We start from the raw sequence: 24,064 nt of genomic DNA, 5'->3' as shown, positions 1-24,064 counted from the left end.
AGTGGAGTAGCCAGGACTCAAAACAATGTCCACATGGGATGCTGGCATCACAGGTGGTAGCTTTACCTGCTATGCTATAATGCCGGCCCCTCCTCAATGTCTTCATGCTTAGTCCATGCCTGGAGTCTTCTCCTTTCATTCTTTGCTTGGCCGGTCACTACTTAAGATCCAAATGTCGCGTTCTGAAGGACATCTCTCTTGAGTTTCAGTCTATTTGGATGCCTTGCTTCAGAGTTCCTGTGATATCTAATGCTATTACAGCTTTTGCCTCACTGCCTGGGCATCACTGGTTTCCTGATTTATGAGACTGTGTCTCATTTGCTTATGTATTTCTGTTATATTACAGAATGTCATAGTAAGGTAGGCAAGAAGTCATCAGGTGAATGAAGGAATGAATGAAAGCTAACACAGCAGTAGTAAACACTACTACAAATGAAGGCGCAGAACTTTTTTTCTTCTTTGTGCTAACACATCTATTCATATCATGAGTAGATGGTATGCACACCAGTGTGTGGTAAAATCACACGTTGCCATCTAACTTAACGTGCTTGCGTCTTAGGCAGACTGACACTTCTTACACATACTGCAAGTTGTCCAATGATGACCCTATTTACTTCTTTTATTAGAATTCCCAGATGAGGAAAGCTTATCAGTTCCACTCCTACTCAAAACTCCTGGTAAAACTAAATATAACAGAGCTTCATGAGGATTCAAGAATTTATAGAATTTAATTTTTTTTAAAAAAAGAGTTATTTATTTAAAACTTAGAAAGCTGAGAGAGAGTAGGGCAGACACGGAAAAAGAGATTTCTACCTACTGCCTTACTCCCCAAATGTCAGCAATGGCTAGGCTTCAGCCAGGCTGACACTCAAGCTTAAACTCCATGTGGGTCTCCCCTGTAGATGGCAAGTGCTTGCTGCTTTTTCAGGTGCATTAGCAGAAATCTGGATGAGAATTGGAGCAGCCAGAACTCAAATACATTGGATGCTGGTTTGCAAGCAGCAGCTTAAGCCATTGTATCACAACACTGGTCTTAATGCAAGTATTTTAAATGTTCATTTTCTGTTTATTACTTATTTGAAAGGCAGAGTGACAGAGCAAGTTCAAGTATGTGTGTGTGTGTGAGTGAGAGACAGAGAGAATGACTGAATCTTGCATCTGCTGGTTCACTCCCCAAATGTCCAAAAGTTGGGAGCTCAGAACTCCAATAGTCTCCTTATGGAGCAGCAAGTCTCAACTAGCTGAGCTATCATTTGCTGTCTCCAAGGGAACATTAGCAGGAAGCTGGATTGGAAGTGGAGCAGCCAAGCATCTGTAGGCAAGGGTTGGGATGGAGGGTGGCCTGGGCTTGGTTGGGTTAGGCCACAGTACCTGCTGGCATGCACAAAAACAGGGGAGGCCTGGTGGAGTTACTGGGAGTCTCCCCTATTAAGCGGCAACAACTGCTGGGGTGCGTATGAGCTGGACCTGGGCCAAGCTAGGTTGTAGTGCCCACTGCTTTGCATGGGAGACAGAGCCAGAGGCGGGACTGACTAGACAACTGCACCCACCAGTACATGAAATGGCTGGTGTGGGAGATGGACTGAACCTGACCCTGCACTAACTGGCACACATGAGAATCAAGTCCGAGGACTTCCCAGGTGAAGTTTCTTGGCAGAATCCCCCCTAGACCACTGGTCTCAAACTCCATCCTCAGGAAAAACCACAGATATATGATCCAACCTGGAGTGCATGTACCAGGGTTAGGACTTCTCAGCTACTCCTAAAATGGAAAACATACTCAGATGCACACAGGGGACATGATAACCAGCTCATCTAGACCAGCAACGGATACTGAGTACCTCATCAGAGGACAGAAAAGTAGAAGAGGTTGGACCAAGCTTTGCAACATGTTGCTGGGCCTGTGGATGCACCTTAGTGGACTTAGGTCAGCCAATAGACCTTGGAAAGACTTTCTCAACCCCGGTGCAATGAAGCCAACAATATCTCAGAACTATCAAAACCACTTAAGTCAATACCCTTTGAACATTCTTCTCCATGTTGGGGTCTCTAAAGCATCATCAAAGGACCATCTCCCATCCCTGGGTGCCGATGTAGCTTAACGTTCCCCTCCCTTCCACCAAGCCCCTGTGGACACTGGAGAGAAAAAAAACCTGAAACATTGATCTACCCGCCCTCTTAGACACCTGAAAACTCCCCACCCTAATCAGAGGCCCTCTTGGGTATGCATATCCTTCTCAACTATGTAATCAAAACTATAAACAAAACAAAAACAGGAAGTAGAACAGACAAGGTATGAACCAAGCACTCCAATGCAGGATTCGGGAATCCTAGTGGTGGACTAACATCCCCACCCCTAACCAAGGCTGGCATTGTTATCAAGGCATTGATGCACCATGGTGTAGGACAACAGTTGAGCCTGAACCCACAGCCACCGACTCAGAAAGGTCACCCACCCAACAAACTCTTGAAGTCATATAGGTACAGAAGAAACAACAACAACAACAAAAAAGACAATCTAAAAAGTTAACCTTTCGTCTAAGTTCTCAGGAATATTTATTAAGTGAAATTATGCCTGTATTTGATCCGCTCTATTATTATCTAGTACTGTCATATGACTAATGAGAATCAACATATATTTTAATATCATTGAAGCAAGAGCAATTTAAGAGAATAACTAGTTCTTACATGGAGAGAATCGGAGCCACAAGATCCAAGGAGGCAATAAGGATTCCTAGTTCTGCAATGGCGGCGGTCAGAAGTAAAGCCCAGGTGGGTTCTCCATTGGCTTTGCTGTGACCAAAAACCTGTTCACAGAAGAGAAAGCATCAGGCACAGGAATACTGGGCAAATGCTCCCTGACTGCTTTATTCTACACTTTTACACATATATACCAATCACATAAAACTAAAAGCATACATCTCTGAAGTTATGATCTAGTAATTAATTCCAAGTCTCACAAAGACCTATTTTTCATAAAGCCTGAGGAGAAACAGGGCACAGGAGAAGGTCACTCACCCTTAGAAATGGTATGATGTTATCCTTGGCAATGGCTTGCAGCAGCCTTGGTGCACCTGTGAGGCTCTGGAGTCCAGCCCCACATGTTGAAAAGAATGAGCCAATAACTATCACCCATGGGGATGGCCAAGATAAGGTGCCTACCACCAGATTACCCTTCACAGCATCCCCAAACCTGGGAAAGAAATCAGAGTAGGGAGATTTAGGAGAGAGGTTCACCCAGTTTTTCTATTCACACTTTATAGGGAATCCCAAATTGAGGTAGAACTGAACATTAAGAAATGTAAAGATAGGGCCTGGCATCGATGGTTCAATGGCTAATCCTCCCCTTGTAAGTGCTGGCGTGCTGGTTCATGTCCCAGCTGCTCCACTTTCTATACAGTCCCTGTTTATGGCCTGGGAAAGCGGCAGAGGATGAACCAAAGCCTTGAGACCCTGCACCTGAGTGGGAGACCCGGAAGAGGCGCCTATCTCCTGGTTTTGGATCAGCTCAGCTCTAGCCATTGTAGCCACTTGGAGACAGAACCAGTGGATGGAACATCTTTCTCTGTCTCTCCTCTCTATAAATCTGATCCACCTTTCCAATAAAAATAAGTAAATCTTTTTTTAAAATGTAAAGATAGATTTGATCAAAGTACTGTTGTAATGGACATCTGGCGACCATTTACATTTTTAACCTGGCATCAGGATTCTGGATTTGATTCTCAGGTCTGGCTCCATATTCCAGCTCATCTTTATTTGAACCTTGGAAGGCATCAGTGATGCTGCTGGCTCAGGGATACAGCCCAGCTCACTCTGGATGCTGTAGGCATTTGGGGGATGGATCAGTGTATTGGACCTCTATGTCCTCTTGCCTTGCAAATAAGTACATGAAAAAAAAAAATTTTAAAGGCACCTTTGACCTGTGCTGAGAAAAAACAGACTTACGGTTGGATAAGAAGCTAAGTGTCAATTACAGATTATCTGTTCAGATAAGGTATCTTTTTTTGAAGACAATTTGAAAAAGTAGAGAAAAATACAAAAACAAAACACTCAACAGAAAAGGGGAGCTATTGTGGCGCAGCAGCTTAAGTCAGTACCTATGACACTGGCATCCCACGTAAGCCCTAGTTTGAGTCCAGACTGCTCCACTTCCAATCCAGCTCACTGCTAACAGTGAAAGCAGCAGAAGACAGCCTAAGTGCCTGGGCCTCTGTTACCCATGCAGCAGATAGGGACAGTGTGCTGGGCTCTGGGCTCTGGCCCAATCCCAGTTGTGGCCATTTATGGAATAATCAGAAGACAGAAGATTGTTCTCTCCCTCTCTGTAATTCTGCCTTCCAAATACATAAACAAATCTTTTAAAGGAAAGAAAACCCATAATCTTAACAGTTCAAATACTTCACATATTTTAGTCCATTATTATTATTATTATTATTATTATTTTAAAAGTGAGATCTCAGTGTGCCTATAGTATGTCTTCTTTTAAAGTAGATGCATTTTTCTGTGTAATTGAAAACTATGGAAAAATTTCAGTGGCTTGAATAACACTGCATTCTAGTTACACAATCCATTCTTCTAGCATTGGTTTTCTGCCACACAAAACACAACTAACACCTTTTTGCACTCATCTACATTAACACTTCAGATTGTTTTTCCTTATGGCAGATTTCTACTTGTTACAGAAAGACCCAGTATTTTAAAAAATTTCAAAATGACTAACAAACTGTTTTCTAATCTGAGGTTACATTTTAAAACTATTTATTTATTCATTTGAGAATCAGAAAGAAAGATAGAGAGGGCTGGTCTACTGTTTCATGCCCACAAGAGCTGGGTCCCCAAAGGCCCACAAGAGCTAGGTCTGGGCAAGTACCAGGAGCCGAGAATACAATCCAGGCTTCACATTAGTGGCAGGAACTGAAATACGTGGGTCCTCACTGATATCCCCAAAGGTCTGCTTTAGCAGGAAATTAGAGACAGACAGACACAGACAAACAATATTTTCCATTCGCTGGTTCATTCCCCAGGGCTGGACCAGACCAAGCCAGGAGCCCAAACTCCATCTGTATTTCCCATGTGGTGCCAGAAACCCTCAAAGTACTTAAATCATCATCTGCTGCTTCTCAGGATGCATTAGCCGAATGCTGGATTGGAAGTGGAGCAGCCAGGACTCAAACCGACACCTACACAGGACACCTGCCTTGCAGGAGGTGGCTGAATCCAGCACACACACAGCCGGCACCAAACTGATCGGTCTTTAAGAGGCTCAGGCAAGCTCTTATAAGCAGACACATTTGTCTGAAAACATTTTGTGTTTTAGAGAAATCAATCTGGGGGAGTTGTACAAGGATTAGGTTATTAACAGAAAGGGAAATGACAGTAATGTGTGCAAAACTTTCTGAAGGCCTTCACAAAGTGATGGAGATAAAAAGAACAGAAAGTGAGATCTACCAGCATTGAAAAGTGAAATATACAGAGCGACCAGATGGATGCGGGAAGTATGTGATGGGAAATATCTAGGATGAGAGCTATGTTTCCATTTTGAGAGAGGGAAGAATGGTGAGGCCATCAACCAACACACAGCTAATGTGATGAGCAGCAGTAAGTTTGGCAGAAATATTTGTCGAGATAAAATATCTACAAAATATTTTTTATACTCCAAGGTGAAGGAAAGGAAAAACATATTCAGTGGACTCCGTAAAGGAAATAAGAAAGCAATTTTTAGGATTTTATTTAGAATGTCAAACAGAGTTAGAAATCACTGAGGAGATGCTAGAAGTGCTTTAAAGATTTTTAGTCTATTTATTTGCCTTCCTTCATTTTTTGGCTGGTTTTCTAACACTAATGTATAGCAAAGTCTTTTACTATCCAAACTCACTGTTTTCCCAACGCTGTATTCACTGCATCTAACATAATTACAACAACACACTAGCCCTTACTTGTCAACAGCCTTTTGGAGCATTATATGTATTTTCTAATTTGTGTCATAATTAAAGCTTCAAGTTGGATTTCTGAGATGTTGGAGTCAAGTGAGATGATTGAATGTTTCACAAGACAGACCATTATGCAGAACTTAAGTACTTACTTGTCTCTGAGCACAACCCCTTCAATACACGCACCAAAAAGAACAACGTTGCTTAAATCTACCATATTGAGAGTTAAGAAAATGGCTGTTTACCTTCTGTTTACCTACGACAGAAAGTAGATACCTGGGATATTTCCTTTTATCAGTGAAATGATAAATAGACTAATTCTATAAACTCTTTACTGAATTTTGTGTGTGAGGGGGTCATTTTATGTGGCAGGAAGGGCAGTAGGAAGCAGTTATCTTTATTCGCAGGACAGGAATCCTCACCGCCCTGGTCCTACTGGGCAGCCCCGTGACCAAAGCTCGGCCTGCGTCTGGGAAAAGGATACACACGAAGGATGTGGTCAGGATGGCAAGGATTGTGCCGATGGGGATGGACTTTTGGGCGTCCTTCAGATCTCCAGATCTGTTTGATCCAGCCATGATCCCTTTGGAGAGAGAGGGAAGGAAAGTTAACATTTTCAGTTCTTGGGCACTTTGGTATTCATGCTGTTACCAAAGACTGCAGGCACACGTAGAAACGCTGAGAATATAATTTTGTCTCCTGAGAAAAACAACTTCCAGGGTCTCACGGCTTCCAAAACAGACAATGGTGCCTCGGCTTACCTGTGACAGAGGGGAAGAAGATTCCCACCAGGAGCGTGAAGGAGGTGGTGATGTCAACAAGGACATATTCATGGTTTAAGCTGCCCAGAACATCAGACGATTTCGCGGAGGGTTTTTCGATAATCTCTCCCTTGGGTAGGTAATTACTCCAAAGATTCTCTGCAGTGGGGGAGGAAAAAAGGTTGCCATAAGCAGCAGTGGTAAACGAAGGTAATCACATCATTTGCTACTCAAACAGTATTCCAAATTAGCCTTCGCATTTATGTAATTTGTAAAGGCATAGTTGCTTCTTCCACATGAGCTCATGTACACATGTGCTCACATGTACTGCACCATGAAACACATATGAACAAAAACAGAAAGCCTGCTGTGGCTCAGGTGAACGCAGTTAACTTTAGTAACACAAGGTAGTAGAAATGCAGGAGACTAAAGATGAATTTCCTGCAAATCATAGCTATTTGCCATTACTTGCCAATGCTTTTCCTAACTCATTAAAGTTAACTGCTTACAAGTAATGAGATTTAAGGACCAGACAGTTCAGACAGCTGTCATCTAAAGAGTTTCAGCAATTTAGCTTAGTTAAGAAAAAAGTGTGTGTGGGCCCGGCACAATAGCATAATAGTTAAAGTCCTCACCTTGCACTTGCCAGGATCCCATATGGGTGCTAATTCTAATCCTGGCAGCCCTGCTTCCCATACAGCTCTCTGCTTGTGACCTGGGAAAGGAGTCGAGGATGGCCCAAAACCTTGGGACCCTGCACCCACATGGGAGACCCACAAGAGGCTCCTGGCTCCTAGTTTTGGATTGGCTCAGCTCCAGCTGCTGCAGTCGTTTGGGGAGTGAAGCATTGGATGAAAGATGTTTCTCTCTGTCTCTCCTCCTCTCTGTATGTCTGCCTTTCTAATAAAAAAAAAATATTTTTTTTTTTTAAAGAAAAACATGTGTGGACATGGTCACACTAATTTAGTTCTATTCTAGATTTCAATGCAGGAAAGAAAAAGAAGGGAACTTTCATAAAAATAAACAAGATATTTTAGCTTATCCTAGGTTAAAAAAGTAATTTCCTTGGTTCTGTTTTTAAAGGGAGGTAAATTTTAGTAGACAACACTGTGCAAGGAAGTCGTAAATAAGGATAATTGGACTAAGAGAAAAGCAGAAACGTTGATTTAAAAGTCGTGTGTTGAACTGAAGGAGGGACGTGACATCATGGCTGAGAACCTTTAGACAGTGTGGAAGGCTAATGTGACAAATCCCCTCAACCAACAAATCTCCTCAGCTAAATACCCTCTTAACTTACCTGTAATGATACCACTAGCTAACCCAGGAATGCCCTGGATCGAAGTGACGTTATTGTGAATAAAGTATTCATCACAGGTGGCATTGAAAAACTGGCTTGAGTTACAAAAAAAGCCCCATAACTTTGATGGGACTGTCATGTTGTTAACGTCCTTGACTTTAGAGCACACATCAAGGTGTCTTGAGGAAAGAGTGCGGTTACCCAACATGCAGACCCTAAGTGAAGACAAACAGGGAGAAAGAGGAAGGAAAAGAAAGCACATTCTTTAAAAAGGCAGTTGGGTTATCACAGCAAAAAACAAACAGAAAATCTTATTCCTAAGAGCTTTTGCTGCCTGCATGGGAAAGGATCTAATACTTATTAATTAGCATTGTAAATGGTAACTTACATTTTCTGTTAATTCAATGCTTATCGGGATCTCATAATGTTACTACTAACATATTTCTACGTTTGTGGATCATAACTGGAATTTGGGCCCAGTGTGATAGCCTAATGGCTAAAGTCCTTGACTTGCAATGCACTAGGATTCCATATAGGTGCCGGTTCTAATCCTGGTTGCTTCACTTCCCATCTAGCTCCCTGCTTGTGACCTGGGAGCAGAATTGAGGACCTGCCTTGGGACCCTGCAGGCACATGGGAGACCCAGAAGCTCCTGGCTTCTGGCTTTGGATTGGCTCAGCTCTAGCCATAGCAGCCACTTGGGAAGTGAATCAATGGACGGAAGATCTTCCTCTCTGTCTCTCCTCCTCTCTGTATATCTGCCTTACAATAAAAATAAACAAATAAATCTATTTAAAAAAAAAAACCTTGAATTTAGGAAATTATCTGCCCAAGGTTATACAGGTGGTAGGGTAGCAATGACAGAATTCAAACAGAATGGTTCAATGACACATTGCTGGCTCATTTTCCAAAAATTTTAAGCAATTGTTGGTTTTTAAAATTCCCTGTAGTCATCTTGTTATTATTTTTTAAATGTTCTGATTTTTTTGGGGGGGGGAGCCTAAAAAATAAAAGTTATGTTTATAATAATCCCCTTGGAAATGGTGTTCTAAAGGTCAAACTTTTGGCTACTCTTGTGAGAAGGACAGTGCGGCTACAACGAAAAAATCACAACTTTTATGGCCTAAGAAAAAATACTTTTTGAACTTAAGCCTAGACTCAGTGGAAGTGAGGGTATTTAAGGATAACACAAAAAATAACTGCTTATTTTTTCTTTATCCCAGAGACATAAAGTGAACAAAGGGGTAATACACCCACAGTAAAATATCTCTTAGGAGTAACAAAGCTACTTTTAAAATCTGGAAATTAATTATACACACACATAATGAACCGAACAACTATTTCTTAGCTTAGATAACTCAGTATTTCCCAGACTCATCTCACGTGTAACTCTAGATTTTCGGTCTTATTTTGAATATTTTCGAGAAGATGTGTTGTGTCATGACTGTTTACCAACCAAGAGGAAGAGGATAAGCAAAGGAGAACCCGAGGCAGGACGGAATCAGCCATGTTGAGCTATAACTAGCATGCTGCTTTTAGAATATTATGTCTCTAAAAAGGATCTTCAGCTACTTCACAGTCCCTTAATGAGCACAATAAAAATTGGTGATGGAATCTATTTGTGATATCGTACAGCATGGCATGGAAGCAGCCCTGCACTGGGAATCAGGAAATCGCAGGGTTCACATTTTTGCTTTGAGTCTAACGTGGGGCAAGTCATTAAGCTTCAATGTCCCTGTTTTTTCATCTTGAATAATCTAATTTTCTGTACTCTGGGCTTAGTCAACATCGATCTGGTAAGTCTGACAAGATGATTCAGATGACTTTTCAAAGACAATCTCTGTAGTAAGAGTACAAACACCAGCTAGTGTTGGGTCCCTATGCCACTGGCCAAGCGAAAAGACGGGAGCCTGTGCTTCACAAATCCGCACAAATCCATTACTTCTTCAATACTTTATGATCTGTACTACTGTGGATATAGTATTACCCACATGCATAAATATCTGCAAATAATACAGGCTGTTTCCATTTATTTTATGAGAAAGTTCATTACACTACTAATAATAAAAACATATAATTAGTTGAAAAATTTATGTAAGTTTCTTCTGACTCCAGCATTTAGATATTTTACAAAGCTTATTAGCCACAACCCACACTGTAAAGCCCTTAATGAGCAGTACAAATATAGACAGTCGTTTCCGGAGGGAAGATCCCTCTGATCTCTGCCTTAAGCGGGGTTAACAGCCGCTAGTTCTTACACAGGAACATAAGGACCTGGGTTCATATGACAGTTTATCAAGAGACTGCCTGAATGCTTTTGGGACTTAACGGGGGCAAATCTCACAGACACTGAGAAATTTTGATGGAAATTATCACACCACCCAATGTATCAATGGCTTTGCATCATGATGGCTAAGTAAAAGAACAGGCACATACGGGAAGTGTGGAGGGGCAAAAGACGACTTGATGGCCCCAGCATAGATGGCCAAGATGGACACAATGACACAGGCCAGGAAAAGAGAGGCAAACTTGTTCACATAGCGCACGCCGATGAATACCACCAGTACCAGGAGAACCAAGAAAGCTGTGCCATAGACACGCATGTTATTAAGCATGGCTGCCGATTCTTTGAGAGCATCCTCACTGCGAAAGATGGCAGCCCGGGGAACAATATACACCTGCCAGGTAGAAGGAGGAGAAAGTGAGGTAAGTTCAAATGAAGTCTGTAGTGGTCTGCATTGCTTTCACAAAGGACAACAAATGGAAAATGGCTGGAGAACCAGTCAAATTCCTGTTTGGATTCACCATGCCTATCAAAACAGAACGTCACAGATTTTTTTTTCCCCCACATGCTAGTACATAAAATTACATTTCAAAACAGAGGGGGGGGGGAAATGGGACTAAATAATTTTACTCAAAGTGTTCTATTAAATTATAATTAACATGAGACCTACCTATCTGATATTCCCAGTTAACAGAAATGAAAAAACATTCTTATTTCATTACAATAAAGATATCAAAGAAAGTCAACATTATTTTACTTTTTTCCTCCTTGGCAGAAGTGCTGCTTCCAAGAATTCGTCTTGGGAGAGTGGCAGTGACAGGGTGGAGGGACAAGCTGTGCAGGCAAAGGACACCTCAAGCTTTCTGCCTCATTCAGTTTGTGGCCAGTAACAGGCTAGCAGTCAGCCACCTAATTGATGACTATGGCTCACCTCTCAGAACTTTGATGCTAAAGGACAAAACAAACCCAAAGCTAAACTCAATACAGACCACAATTAATTCCTGACTTACCAGAAAAATTTCAATGGCTCCAAGGATATACATGGCTGCCGCAAATGTGGTACCGAGATAAAAGCAGAGGCCAACAGCGCCACCAAACTCTGGGCCCAGAGCCCGGGAGATCATAAAGTATGAGCCTCCAGCTATAAGACAGAATAAAAAGTGAACAGGATAAAGTGAGTACATTAGTAAGAGACATGTAAACAAGACATAACAACAAAAGCATGCATGACAGATACTTTTTCATGCCTCAAAAAATCCTAAGGATGACAAAAGGATTTGCCAGTGGGAAGTAATGAACCTTGGACTAAAGTTGTAGTGCAGTGGCCTAAGCCACCACTTATGGCACTGGCATACCATATTGTCCCAGCTCTCCATTTCCGATCTAGCTCCTGCTCATGTGCCTGGGAAAGCAGCAGAGGATGATTCCAAGTGTTTGGGCCCCTGCACCCACTTGGTGGACATGGATAGTGTTCCAGGCTCCTTGTTTCAGCTTGGCCCATCCATGGCCATTGTAGCCATTTGGGGGAGTGACCCAGTGGATGGAAAAACTCAGGCTCTCCCCCTAGCTCTTTCAAATAAATAAATCTTTTTAAAATGCTAGCATTCTCCTTTATTAAAATTAAAAGATTAAACCTTTACAGAATATGATGCATAGCTAATGTGTCACATAAAGCACTTTGCCATTTTTACTACAGGCATGAGACAGCCCCCCATGCCAATACATTCTAACTATAAACTAAGTATATAACTGAAACAAAAACAATCACAACTTCAGAAAACATGATTTTACAGCTGAACAGTATTGACAATCAACAGTATTAATATCTATGGGCCTATATTTTGTTACTGTGGTCTATGGTTTGTTCCCTAAAGTTTGCACAGTGGGCTTTGTAGAATATACCCACAGTCATCAGCGATAATCCCTGAAATCCAACCTTGACCCACTGACCTGGCACCACTCCGTTAGTGGCAATGGCACTCATGGAGATAGCAGTCAGCATGGTCTGCAGGGAAAGGGAAAGGAGAAGACTGTCACTGTGTTTACACACTGCTGTGCTAGTTCCCACCTGCGGACTTCAGAGTGACTGTTTCAGGGAGAGTTGTGTGTCAAACCTAATGGCATGAAATGAGACGATGTGCTCCAGTTCACTGCATTAGCCACCAGCATCATCTGGAATATTCTGTTAAAATGCCCTAAATTGTAATCAGTAGGTTAGGTGCTATTAAAAATCTTGGGCCCTAGTTAAACAGGAAATAAAGTATATTACACTGGAAAGGGATAAATACAAAACATGGAAAAAAGGTTAAACCCTGACTAAAGTTTAGCTATGATACAATAATAATGTTCATTAAGAAAGGGAACCATGTGAGACTTCAGATCACATAACTGTATTTTAAAAATACTGCTGGGCTTAACAGAAAGCAGTGCAGACAGTGAGTAACTGGTTAAATGACAGTTTACAAGCTACAGTGGTGGCTGGGGGAAAGGAAAAGCTGAATGTAAGAGACATCACAGAGCTGAGATGCAAAAATTGGACTTGAAACTACAGGATGAGCAAAAAGTATTAAGTGCAGAAGATCTACAAATAATAAGTAAGGCTTTCTTGTTATAAGGAAAAGGATAAGGAGCCTTCGAAACAACAAAAGTCAAAATAGACAGTCAATTCTCCTCTAGGTAGCTCTGCATTTTCATTCTCAGCATATATGGTACGTAGTACATCACACTTTCCAACACATTTTGTCACAACTTTGATGCTCATGATCAACTGATTTAGATCTCAAATTCTTTGAAGGGACAACTTTGTCTACTTTTAGTTGAAGTCTTGCTTCACAACTTCCAGTACCTAACATACAAGATAGTAGACAGTAATAGGCACTCAATAACTGGCAGTCCTTCAGATTCTGACATGAGAATTTCCCCTATGTTGAGAATGAGTCCTTCCCAAACATTCTTTGTTTTCTTGACAAATAGGTCAGTGCATGTGCTCTTGAGGATGCTCCAGCTTATCTCCCAGAGCCATGCAGAACTTACACAGCAGCAGCAGATAAGGACGATTGCAAAGGCCTGGAGAACGCCAGCTGTGCCCACAACCCACGTGAGGCGAAGGAAGAGGATCACTCCAAAAATATTTTGCAGACAAGGGAGGTAGACACCCATGAAAGTACCCATTTGGGGGGTCTGAAAAGAAAGATGTTACAAATTTAAAGTTATATAGTCAACTATGAGAGACACTTTTATTCTTTTACATAAAAACTTGGACCCTAACAAACATGAATCTCAAAGCAGAGACAACAATTTTAAGAAACATCTTTACGCTCGGGGCCGTAACCTAAAGTCCTCACTTTGGATATGCTGGGATCCCATATGGGTGCTGAGTTGTATCCTGGTTGCTTCACTTCTCATCCAGCTCCCTGCTTGTGGCCTGGGAAAACAGTTGAGGATGGCCCAAAGCTTTGGGACCCTGCATCCATGTGGGTCAGCTGGAAGAGGCTTTTAGTTCCTAGCTTTGGATCAGCTCAGCTCCAGCCATTGCAGCCACTTGGGAAGTGAACCAGTGAATAAAAGATCTTTCTGTCTCTCCTTCTCTCTGTAAATATCACTTTCCAATAAAAAATAAATGACGCTTAAAAAATCTTCAAAATCTCTAACTTACAGAAGTCTACCACTATACTTTAATTATGATCGAATGTATACATGTTTAAGCTCCATGCTTTTTACAATACATAAGCATGTGGTCATAAGTTAACTTTTAAATGTGTCTCCAACAATTAAAAATTTTCTATTTTTCAAAGCTGTTAACATTTCCTTTTTACTTAGGAACAGTGTGACTTGATAGAAATCCTGCAGAATTTGGTGTAACACTTTCACAGTAGTTGGCAAGTAAAATACCCAACAAAATTAAAAATCCCAGGGATGTTCTATACCTTTCAAAGAGCTGAACTTCTTGCATCATACAATCTTTGATCTTTTCATTTTGGGAAAAACTGGTACTTTCTCGTTGCACACGCAGCACCTTTCTGACAGGTGGTGGAGGCGGGAAGTCATGATGCTCTCCTGTGGCAGGGCCTTCCCTCTCCTGGAATGCTCGTCTCTTTCCCTCACATTAGTTAGGACTCTTCTCAAGGATCAACTCGTCCTGGCTTTGTCCAGTCTGTCCAACGTGGCAGCCCCCTCCACCTGGCACCCTTGCTAATAGGTAGTCTGTTTATTCCTCTTAAGTTTTGTTATAGCATTTATTAACACTTCATGCTATGTATTTTCAGCAAGAAGAGCCTAACAACCATTTCCTCTCATTAGAATTTAGTCTATCTGGCAGCCAGCTCATTGTACACTCTCCCTGGTGACCAGATCAGCACCCAGCATACAGCAAGCATTTGTCACAGGACACAGAGTGATGCCCTGGGTTTGTAGACTGTTTTTATTTATCCTTGTCACTCTAAGGTCTCACCTTGGTGGGCTTCTTTTTCCCTTCAGTGATGTTTTCTGCTTCTTCATGCTCCTTTGCTCCTTGGGTCAGATTGGTGTAATTGGCCATGCGATTGAGGAGAGAAGACACCTTTGGTCTGGTGTCCATTTCTTCCTACAAAGCCAGAAGTATGGAAGAAGTGAGCTACACAAAATACCGAAAGCACCAAAATTACTTGTCTCCTACAAAACTGTATGGCAAAAGAGGAATTATTTCACTGGTTAAAAGTTTAAGAAAATTAATGACATTTTATTCCTCTTCCTCACAATTAAGACAACACGAATCCATTCAACACATTTTTAAAAAGCTTAAGTTGTATAAAGCTGGTGCTGTGGCATAATGGGTTAAGCTACTGCCTGTGAAGCCAACACCATATATGAGCATCAACTGAGTTTCAACTGCTTCCCTTCTGAACCAGCTCCCAGCTAATGCACCTGGGAAAGTACGCGACGGCCCACGTGCTTGGGCCCCTGTGCCCTCACGGGAGATCCAGATTGCAGTTCCATGCTCCTGCTGCCTACTCTGCCTCTCAAAAAAGTAACACCTTTTTCTTTAAGTTATATTTATGGTGTATACCTTTATGCTTTTATGTATACATAATGCAGAATGCTTATATCAAGTGGATTACTACATCTATCATCTTAATTTTTTAAAAAATAATTCTTTGTTTGTATGTTTCTAAGACAGAGTGACAGAGGGGAAGAAAGACAACTTTCATTTATTAGTTCACTTCCCAAGTGCCTGAGAGGAACGGCTGGGACTGGAGCTGGGCCAAAGCAGGAATTTCATTCTCGTGTGGGTGGCAGATATCCAAGTACCACAGCCATCACCTGCCACCTCCCAGGTGCATCAGCAGGAAGCAGGAATGAAGCAGAAGCTCAGTCTGACCCCAAGCACTCTGACAACCCTGTCACTGGGCATTCCAATCTGTAGCTTAACCAATAGCACCACAATACAAGCCCTTCAAACACCATTTTTTCATGTGTGTTGTAACATCATTCAAAATCTACTCTGCTAGCAAATTTCAAGTATAAATTAACCATAGTCACTGTGCTGCATAAAGAATGTAAAAACTGTATTCCTCCTAACTGAAATCTTGCACCCTATGACTAATATCCCTCCTCTGGCACCTATCCCTTTACCCCATAATTCCCATTCTACTGGAAATAGGATCCTTAACTACAATATCTGTCCTTCAGGACTTAGGAAAGGCTAGACTAAGCCAGTCATCTTTCAGCTTTGGACCCAATCAAACTCTTAACTACAGCAGTCATGTAACAGATCCTCTCTATTATGCTAAATGAAGTAATCCAGGCACAACAAGACAAATACTCTGTTTCCACATCTGAATGTGGAAACTGGGGCCCAGCGTGATGGCTCAATTGGTTAATCCTCACCTTGCAAGCTCCAGGATCCCATATGGGCACCAGTTCCTATGCCGGCTGCTACACTTCCCATCCAGCTCCCTGCTTATGACCTGGAAAAGCAGTACAGGAGGGCCCAAGTTCTTAGGACCCTGCACCCATCTGGGTGACCAAGAAGAGGCTCCTATCTCCTGGCTTTGGATCACCTCAGCTCAGCTCAGGCCATTGCAGTCACTTGAGGAACAAACCAGTGGATGGAAGATCTTTGTCTCTCTGTAAATATGTCTTCCCAATAAAAACTAATACATAAATCTTCTTTAAAAAATGTGGAGACTAAAAAAAAGTTAAACTCACTGAGAGTAGAATAGTGTTCATTAGAGGATGGGAGGAAGGGAAACGAGATAACGTGAGGCACAGGGGAGGAATGCTTTTGAGACCAATTGCACAGCATGGGGACTATACTTAATAACGTGCTGCACATCTCAAAAGTGCTAAAAAAGTGAAACTGAAATGCCCTACCCACAAAAACGGTAAATGAATAAACATTTAGTTTGATGTAATCATTATACAACATGTCAATACATCTAAATATTACACTGTACTCCTGAAATATATACACACATTATTTGCCAACTAAAAAAAGAAACAGATCTTCTTAATATGGCATCCTGCTTCCTATACTTTTTTTTTGTTTAGTTAATTTTAAGGTAAATGACAGCTTTGCCCAAACTAAGGTTGGAAAATACATTGCTGTGCACTTTGGAACACTGTTCCAATGTAAACATTTAAATCATAGCTGAATTAGGTTGCACATACTTTAGAAGTCAACATCCTTCTTTGTTACCTCATAGAAATTTGATTTAATGCCTATTGAACATAATTAGGTTATACAGACAAAATTAACTACAGACAAGTTATAGCAATAACTACTCTATTTTAAAATTAATAATTACATTATCCAGATTGCGCAATTAAAAATAAATGAAGTACAAAGTGGCTATCTTGAAATATCTGTTCCTAAGGTTCTAAAGCCTTCTCCCAAATATTACCTCAAAGAGTGCCAAGTTTTTATCAAAATATTCATCTCCTTCTTCATAATTGGAGTTATTGAGATAAGCGTTTCGAGCTTTCTTATGCCCATCATCTAGAAAAAAAAAGTAAAGTGTTAGTTTTTTATTCATACCAGAAGAAGCACCAGCACCAGGTAACGGCTCATTGCCTCTGCTGTTAACATAACTCACTGTTACGTGCAAATCTTATTTAAGTGTGGCACAACTCAGGCAGCATTACTTGGAGAATATGGTCCAACAGAAGTCAATATGGAGACACTATTCCTTTAGGATTCCAGCCCATTATGATCCAACTTTTCAAGTTTTCCAAATCTGGGATGAAAAACAAGTGTTTGAGTTTCCTATTCAGTGTAAAATACGGTGCTAGGCATGGATTCTTTAGACTGTTGCTGCTGACATGGCAGTAAAAGCTATCTGCCTCCAGGGCAGTCAAGCCTTTTGTAAGTGACATCAGGGTTTCTAAGTATTATTTGTCCACATGTGTTTATTTCAAACATTTCCTCACTTAAAAAGCAGAGATGGGGGAAGAAATGGAGGAACAGAGGAAGGGAAGAAGGGAATAGAAAGAAGGAGGGAGGGAAAGGAAGAAAAAGAGAGGAATCAAGATGGCAGACTACGCTCAAGACACGTTTAAACAGATGGAGAAACATTTAATCAGGATGAAGCAGAGAGGGCACATTCCAGGAAATAGGAAAGGACAGAACAACAGCAGAGGGATATCTGGAGACTGACACAGGAAAGCAGCAGACACAATGGTGTGGTGTTGTAGTGACTGATACTCCAGCAGAATTCAGCTAATGGCGATCTGAACTCCACCAGCCACCAGGTGGGAAGGGACTTTCACTGGGAGTTTGGGAGGTGAAACCAGACAAAGAACCATCCATATTGCTGGTCTGTTGGATTTTTATCAGGAGCAGAGACAAGAGCAGCAGATCCCAGATGGGCAGTGTGAAAACAGGGTGGATTTCACAGCCCAGTCAAACCCCTAGAGCCGAATCAGGCACCACTTTGCTTAAGGAGGCAAAGGCAAGGAAAAGCATTGAGCATACGCTAAGCTGAGAGTGAACTCATTTCTGGCTCAGTGAACTGCAGCAATGTGGCATTCCACAGGGTCCACCCAAGACAGGCCTGGGTAGTCCTCAGACCTGACAGACAGCAGATCAAGAACTCTAGTAGTGGTGGTACATCAGGCACCATTTTGTACACTGTGGCAATAGCTTTAGGACTGCAGGGGACAACAGTGAACTGCGCATGTACTGAGCTTGCAGGAACTCACTGAGTTTCGTGGATTACTCTGGTCCCGCAGGAAAATAATACAGACTGTGGCTTCGTACAGGTCAAAATAGGTCCATGTTGCACCCAGACTTAACGTCCAACAGGTTCCAGCAGGATCAGCATCACCAACAATCTAGCTAAATAGGACACATGTTGTGTCTCTAATCTTGAGACCTACCCCAACCGGAAGTGGGAGAAAGGTTGCAGACAATGGTGCAGTCTCAGCATGGTATCACAGGAGGTGGAAAGTTGTGAGTCAGGAGTTGGGGCTACAGAGTTCTTTGTGGAAATCTAACATAAGAACCCAGACCTGGAACTTGCTGGAGGGAGTGGCACAATTGGCTGCAAGCAAAGAGTTCTGCACCAACTCTAATTAAAATTGCATTGTAGACCTGTAGGTGACAGAGCTTAGAAACCTGCCCCAAGGAGAAGACTCTACTAACCAGAAGTACAATGACCAAGAGCAAAAGAAGAGACAAAGACACAATGAATATGACTGAAAACTCCTCTGCAAAGGAGCAAAACCCAATGCCAACCTGAGTTAACTGAGGAAGACATCGAGAAAATGGGGGACACAGAATTCAGAAAACTCATTTTAAAGCTTCTAATCAACAATGAGAAGCATATACAAGAGTTCAAAGAATTTAAGGAATATTTTACACAAGCAATAGCAGCAATAAAGCAAATCAAGGCTGATATAGCACAAATTAAGAACACAGTAAAGCAAATTAAAAGTACAGTGGAGAGTCTCCAAAATAGAATGAAGCAAGCAGAAGAAAGAATCTCAGAATTGGAAGGTATTTGCTGTCATTGGGGGAAGCAAACAAGAAGCTGAAAGCAGAGTTGGATCAGGCCAAAAAAGTATTCAAGAATTGAAAGACACTATTGGAGTCCCAGGAGGTGCAGAGAGAGAAACTGGTTTTACCAATATATTTAATGAAATAATAAAGGAAAATTTCCCTAATCTAGAGAACAAATTGGGAAACAACATCCAGGAGGGGCATAGAACTCCCAACAGGGTTGACCAAAAGCAATCTTCACCAAGACACATGATCATCAAGCTCTTCAATTGAACATAAGGAAAAGATCCTGAAATGTGCATGTGAAAAAAATCAATTGACATATAAAGGAATGCCAATTAAACTCACAAGAGATCTCTCACAGGAAACTCTATAAGGCAAGAAGAGAATGGAGTGACATATTCCAGATTCTAAAAGAAAAAAATTGTTGGCCTAGAATAACATAACCAACAAAGCTTTCTTTTGTCTTTGAAAATGAAATAAAATTCTTCCACGGCAAAGAAAAGTTACAAGAATTTGCCTCTTCCAAACCTGCTCTACAAATGATACTTAGAGATGTTCTCTTGACAGAGAAGAGGAATAGCACCTACGAAAATCAAAGGCAAACGGGAAGAACATCCCAGTAAAATGACAACAGAAGACTAAACCGATGAACAATCCATTCCTAAAATGACAGGATCAAAGTACCACCCATACGTATTAACCCTGAATGTAAACGGCTTAAGATCAAGCATCACAGATTAATAGACTGGATTAAAAAACAAAACCCATCTATTTATTGTCTAGAAGAGACACATTTCACCAACAAAAATCAGTGGAAACTATATCGCATGAATTTTGATGTTTTCTGTTAGTTTCATCTCTTCAAAACACTTCCTTCTGATTAAATTCTTCAGTGACTACAGATCAATCAGTAGCATCATTTTATGCAAGAAGGTTTTTGATTTCATTTCTTCAGCTACATGTTAGTCATTTAGTAGCATGTTATTTAACTTCATGGTGTTGTTAATTTCTTTTTTCTTCCTGATGTTGATTTTGTTTTGTGGCTTTTCATTTAAGGGGGTGTATAGTAGCTGTGTAATAGAGACTGTCAAATCTAGTAACATGTTATTTAGCTTCATCGCATTGTAAATTTCTATTTTTCTTTCTATTGTTGATTTTGCATTATGACTTTTCATTTGAGGGGATGTACAGTAGTTGTGAAGTGGAGACTAACATATCCAGATGTAAGGATACAATGTAGTATGCATTTCTACTTCCAGACAAGATGGACTTACAATGAAACTGTTTACTATATCTTGACAATAGGATTGTGGACTCTCTGCCATTGTCCATGCCCACAATGATGAACACATGACTGTGTATGAAGAACTATACTTTAGTAATGACACAGAGGAACTAGGTGGGGGAGGGGGAGGAGAATTGGGGCTGGGATAAGGGAAATACCAGAAGCCTATGGAATTGTATCATAAAATGATAACAATAATAGTAATAACAATAAAAAAAGTTGGACTAAAAAATAAAGTAACCAGTGAAAAATAACAAAAACAAAAAGACAAGACAGAGAATGAATTGAATAAACATAAATCTTCAACCCACTAGGTCACTTCCCAATGGCTGCAATGGCTGGGGCTGTGTCAGGCTGAAGCCAGGAACTCCACCTGAGTCTCTCACGTGGGTGTTGGGGCCCAGGTACTTGGAAGAGTACTGGAGAAGACGGACACAAGTGAAAAGGAGCACATTTACGAAGTGCTAAGTTCAACAAGGAAAATGAAACAGGTACTGGGCAGACTAGAAGAGGGGGACAGGAAAACAACCTCAGATCAGATCAGTGTGGTGCTCAGTAGCAAGCTGTCCACAATGAACCAACAACTCTGCCTCGAAGGTATATGCAATTTCTGTGGCTTAACATTCACATGAGGCCTATTTCAAAATACGAATGTGAAGACATTAAACATGGCTTGGGAAGATTTAGTTTGCTCCTGTTAGCTGCTGGTGGGCTGGCTGGGCACATCGCTGGCAGAGGACTGTGAGGAAAAGCCTGCATTTCAGGCACAGGGAACCACAATGTCAATAGATGTCAAAGCAGAAACAATCTTAGCAGATTGTTAAAGCAGAGAAGGTAATACGACTAAAGTCAGGCGAGGGAGGGGAGCAGTCAGGACAGGAAGGAGTGAGATCACATCATGCTTAGCAGGTGACAGTTCTCCCAAATCCTTTTTGATCAGCTCCTTCTTTGTTGGTTGACCTTGTCTAGGTACAAATAACATGATGGGCTTCGGAGCAGGAAGAGAGCGATATGAGCGTGCCTAATGCTCTTTTCTTTATCTGGGGACAAAGACATCATTTTAGAAAAACGAAGAAGACCAGACAAGGAGCAAAGTGAGACAATTAAAGATGGTAAGATGCTTCAAATGTATCAGTAGTAAAAATTATAATTTAAAATACACTGGGGCCAGGAATGTGGTGCAGTAGGTTAAACCACTGTCTGTGACAACAGTATCCCAGATGAGCACCAGTTCCAACTCTGGTTGCTCCACTTCCAGCTCCCTGCTAATATGCCTAGGAAAGCAGCATAAGATGGCCTAAAGTGCTGGGGCTCCTGCCAGACACACAGGGGACTAGAACGGAGTTCCAGGCTCTGGGCTTTCACTTGGCCCAGCCCCAGCCATGAAAGCAACTTGGGGAGTGAACCACTGGATGGGATATTTATTTCTCTGTTCTTCATCTCTATAACTCTTTGGCAAAAAAGAATCTTTTAAAAATTGACAGATCAGGGCCCGGTGCCATGGTCTAGTGGCTAAAGTTCCTCGCCTTGAATGCTCCAGGTTCCCAGATGGGTGCCGGTTCTAATCCCGGCAGCCCCACTTCCCATTCAGCTCCCTGCTTGTGGCCTGGGAAAGCAGCTGAGGACGGCCCAAAGCCTTGGGACTGCACCTATATGGGAGACCCAGAAGAGGATCTGGGCTCCTGGCTTCAGATCAGCGCAGCACCAGCCGTTGTGGTCACTTGGGGAGTGAATCATTGGATGTAAGGCATTTCTCTCTCTCCTCTTCTCTCTATATATCTGACTTTGCACTAAAAATAAATATTTTTAAAAACTGACAGATTGAAATGAACAAGATCGAATGCACACTCTTAATAACTGGTGTAAGGAACATGCAAAAGTTGAAAACTGAGAAAAGAGATGCATCATACAAATACTAACCATAAGAAAGCTAATAAAATTTTACAGGTATCAAATAAATTTGCCTTTTAGAGAAAAATTTCACCAGAGATTACATTTTAAGAAAATGTTTAATGCACCAAGAATGTATAACCATTTCAAACATATCTATGGCTATTTATTTCTTCATAATAAGTTACCTTTAAATTTATAAGCTTCACCAAAACACATTTATTACCTCACAATTTTGTAGGTTATAGTTTTTAAAATCTGACAGTCTTAACCATCAAGTTAAGTCTATCAACCTTATTAATGGATACATTTGCAAAGAATTCTACCAAGTTTTAAATTTACTTTTTTATTTTAAAGATTTATTTATTTATTGCAAAGTCAGATATACAGAGAGGAGGAGAGATAGATCTTCCCTTTGATGATTTACTCCCCAAATGAGCACAATGGCCGATGCTATGCTGATCCGGAGCCAGGATCCAAGAACCTCTTCTGGGTCTCCCACGCGGGTGCAGGGTCCCAAAGCATTGGGCCGTCCTCGACTGCTTTCCCAGTCCACAAGCAGGGAGCTGGAAAGGAAGTGGGGCTGCCGGGATTAGAACTGGTGCCCATATGGGATCCCGGCGCATTCAAGGCGAGGATTTTAGCAGCTAGGCCACGCCGCCGAGCCCTAAATTTACTTATTTTAAAGGCAGTTAGGGAGGGAGGGAGAGATCTTTCATTCACTAGTTCACTCCTCACATGGCCATGGTGGACAGGGCTGGACTAGGCCGAAGCCAAGAGCCTAAAAAATCGTTCCATCTCTCCCATATGAGTGCATGATCCCAAGGGTTTGCACCATCTGCTGTCGCTTTCCTAGGTGCATTAGCAGAGAGCTGGATCCGAGCAGCTGGGTCTCAAACAGGCATCCATATGGGATGCCAGAGCTGTGGACTATGGCTTAAATTGCAGTGCCACAAAACTGGCCCCAGATGTTTAAACTGATATTTCAATGTTAATGGTTGATGAATTAAGGGTGGAGAGTTGACTTAATTATGGTGTCTGAGAAGTGGAGTTGGTGGAGGTCCTTGGGTCACTGGGTGTGCCCTCAGAGGGTGATTCTTGAGAACGGCATGGCTTATTACTGGAGTTTAAAGGCTCACTCTGCTTCCTGGCACATGACGTGGTCACCCCCCCAGCACTCACATGACTGATTAGCTTCCACATACACTTGACTATGGATTATCTGACCCAAACTGGACTGTAAGCTGAAATAAACGTTTTTCTCTCCCAGGAAACTCCTTTTGGATGTTTAGTAAAAGTAACAAAAAGCAGATTAATACAAGCTCCAACATATCTTTTACAGTGTTGGCCAGAAGCCTATCCTGATTCATCCTGCTGCCTTCATCCAAGTCATTTGCTAGCACCTTCAGATGCCTAGTTCCCAGTTGTTTTGGGCCCAGCTTTCATTTATTTGTTTGTGTAATATTTTTGGAGGGGAGAATAATGTCCCTGGAGACTGCTTATACTGTTTGAGACAGTATGCTAACAATTGTCCTTTTCAAGGTCAGCTTGTAGTGGTGTTTTGGGATGGAAAAGCTTGATAGAGTTTTCCGTAAATCGTAAGGACAGTTACAATGGGTCATGACTTTCTAGGCAAG

General features: G+C 41.6%; 1 protein-coding gene across 3 annotated transcripts in view; it reads right to left on the bottom strand.

Annotated features, from left to right (window-relative positions):
* The window catches only part of SLC12A6 (solute carrier family 12 member 6), a 120,589-nt gene that overhangs the window by 15,553 nt on the left and 80,972 nt on the right, over positions 1-24,064 (bottom strand). For all 3 annotated transcript variants that reach the window (XM_040969631.1, XM_040969632.1, XM_040969633.1), the window contains 12 exons: positions 17,154-17,248; positions 14,723-14,854; positions 13,306-13,452; positions 12,223-12,277; positions 11,283-11,413; positions 10,425-10,666; positions 7,989-8,203; positions 6,692-6,850; positions 6,415-6,513; positions 6,083-6,140; positions 3,019-3,193; positions 2,689-2,807 (listed from right to left, as the gene is read on the bottom strand). In XM_040969631.1, the coding sequence (XP_040825565.1) occupies positions 2,689-2,807; positions 3,019-3,193; positions 6,083-6,140; positions 6,415-6,513; positions 6,692-6,850; positions 7,989-8,203; positions 10,425-10,666; positions 11,283-11,413; positions 12,223-12,277; positions 13,306-13,452; positions 14,723-14,854; positions 17,154-17,248 (1,627 nt within the window). The remainder of the gene's footprint in view (positions 1-2,688; positions 2,808-3,018; positions 3,194-6,082; positions 6,141-6,414; positions 6,514-6,691; positions 6,851-7,988; positions 8,204-10,424; positions 10,667-11,282; positions 11,414-12,222; positions 12,278-13,305; positions 13,453-14,722; positions 14,855-17,153; positions 17,249-24,064) is intronic.

This window comes from Ochotona curzoniae, unplaced genomic scaffold (assembly GCF_017591425.1).
Source record: "Ochotona curzoniae isolate NIBS_2020 unplaced genomic scaffold, NIBS_Ocur_1.0 scaffold_4701, whole genome shotgun sequence".
In the NCBI taxonomy this organism is placed as follows: Eukaryota; Metazoa; Chordata; class Mammalia; order Lagomorpha; family Ochotonidae; genus Ochotona; species Ochotona curzoniae.
This window is presented reverse-complemented; position numbering and strand designations above follow the sequence as displayed.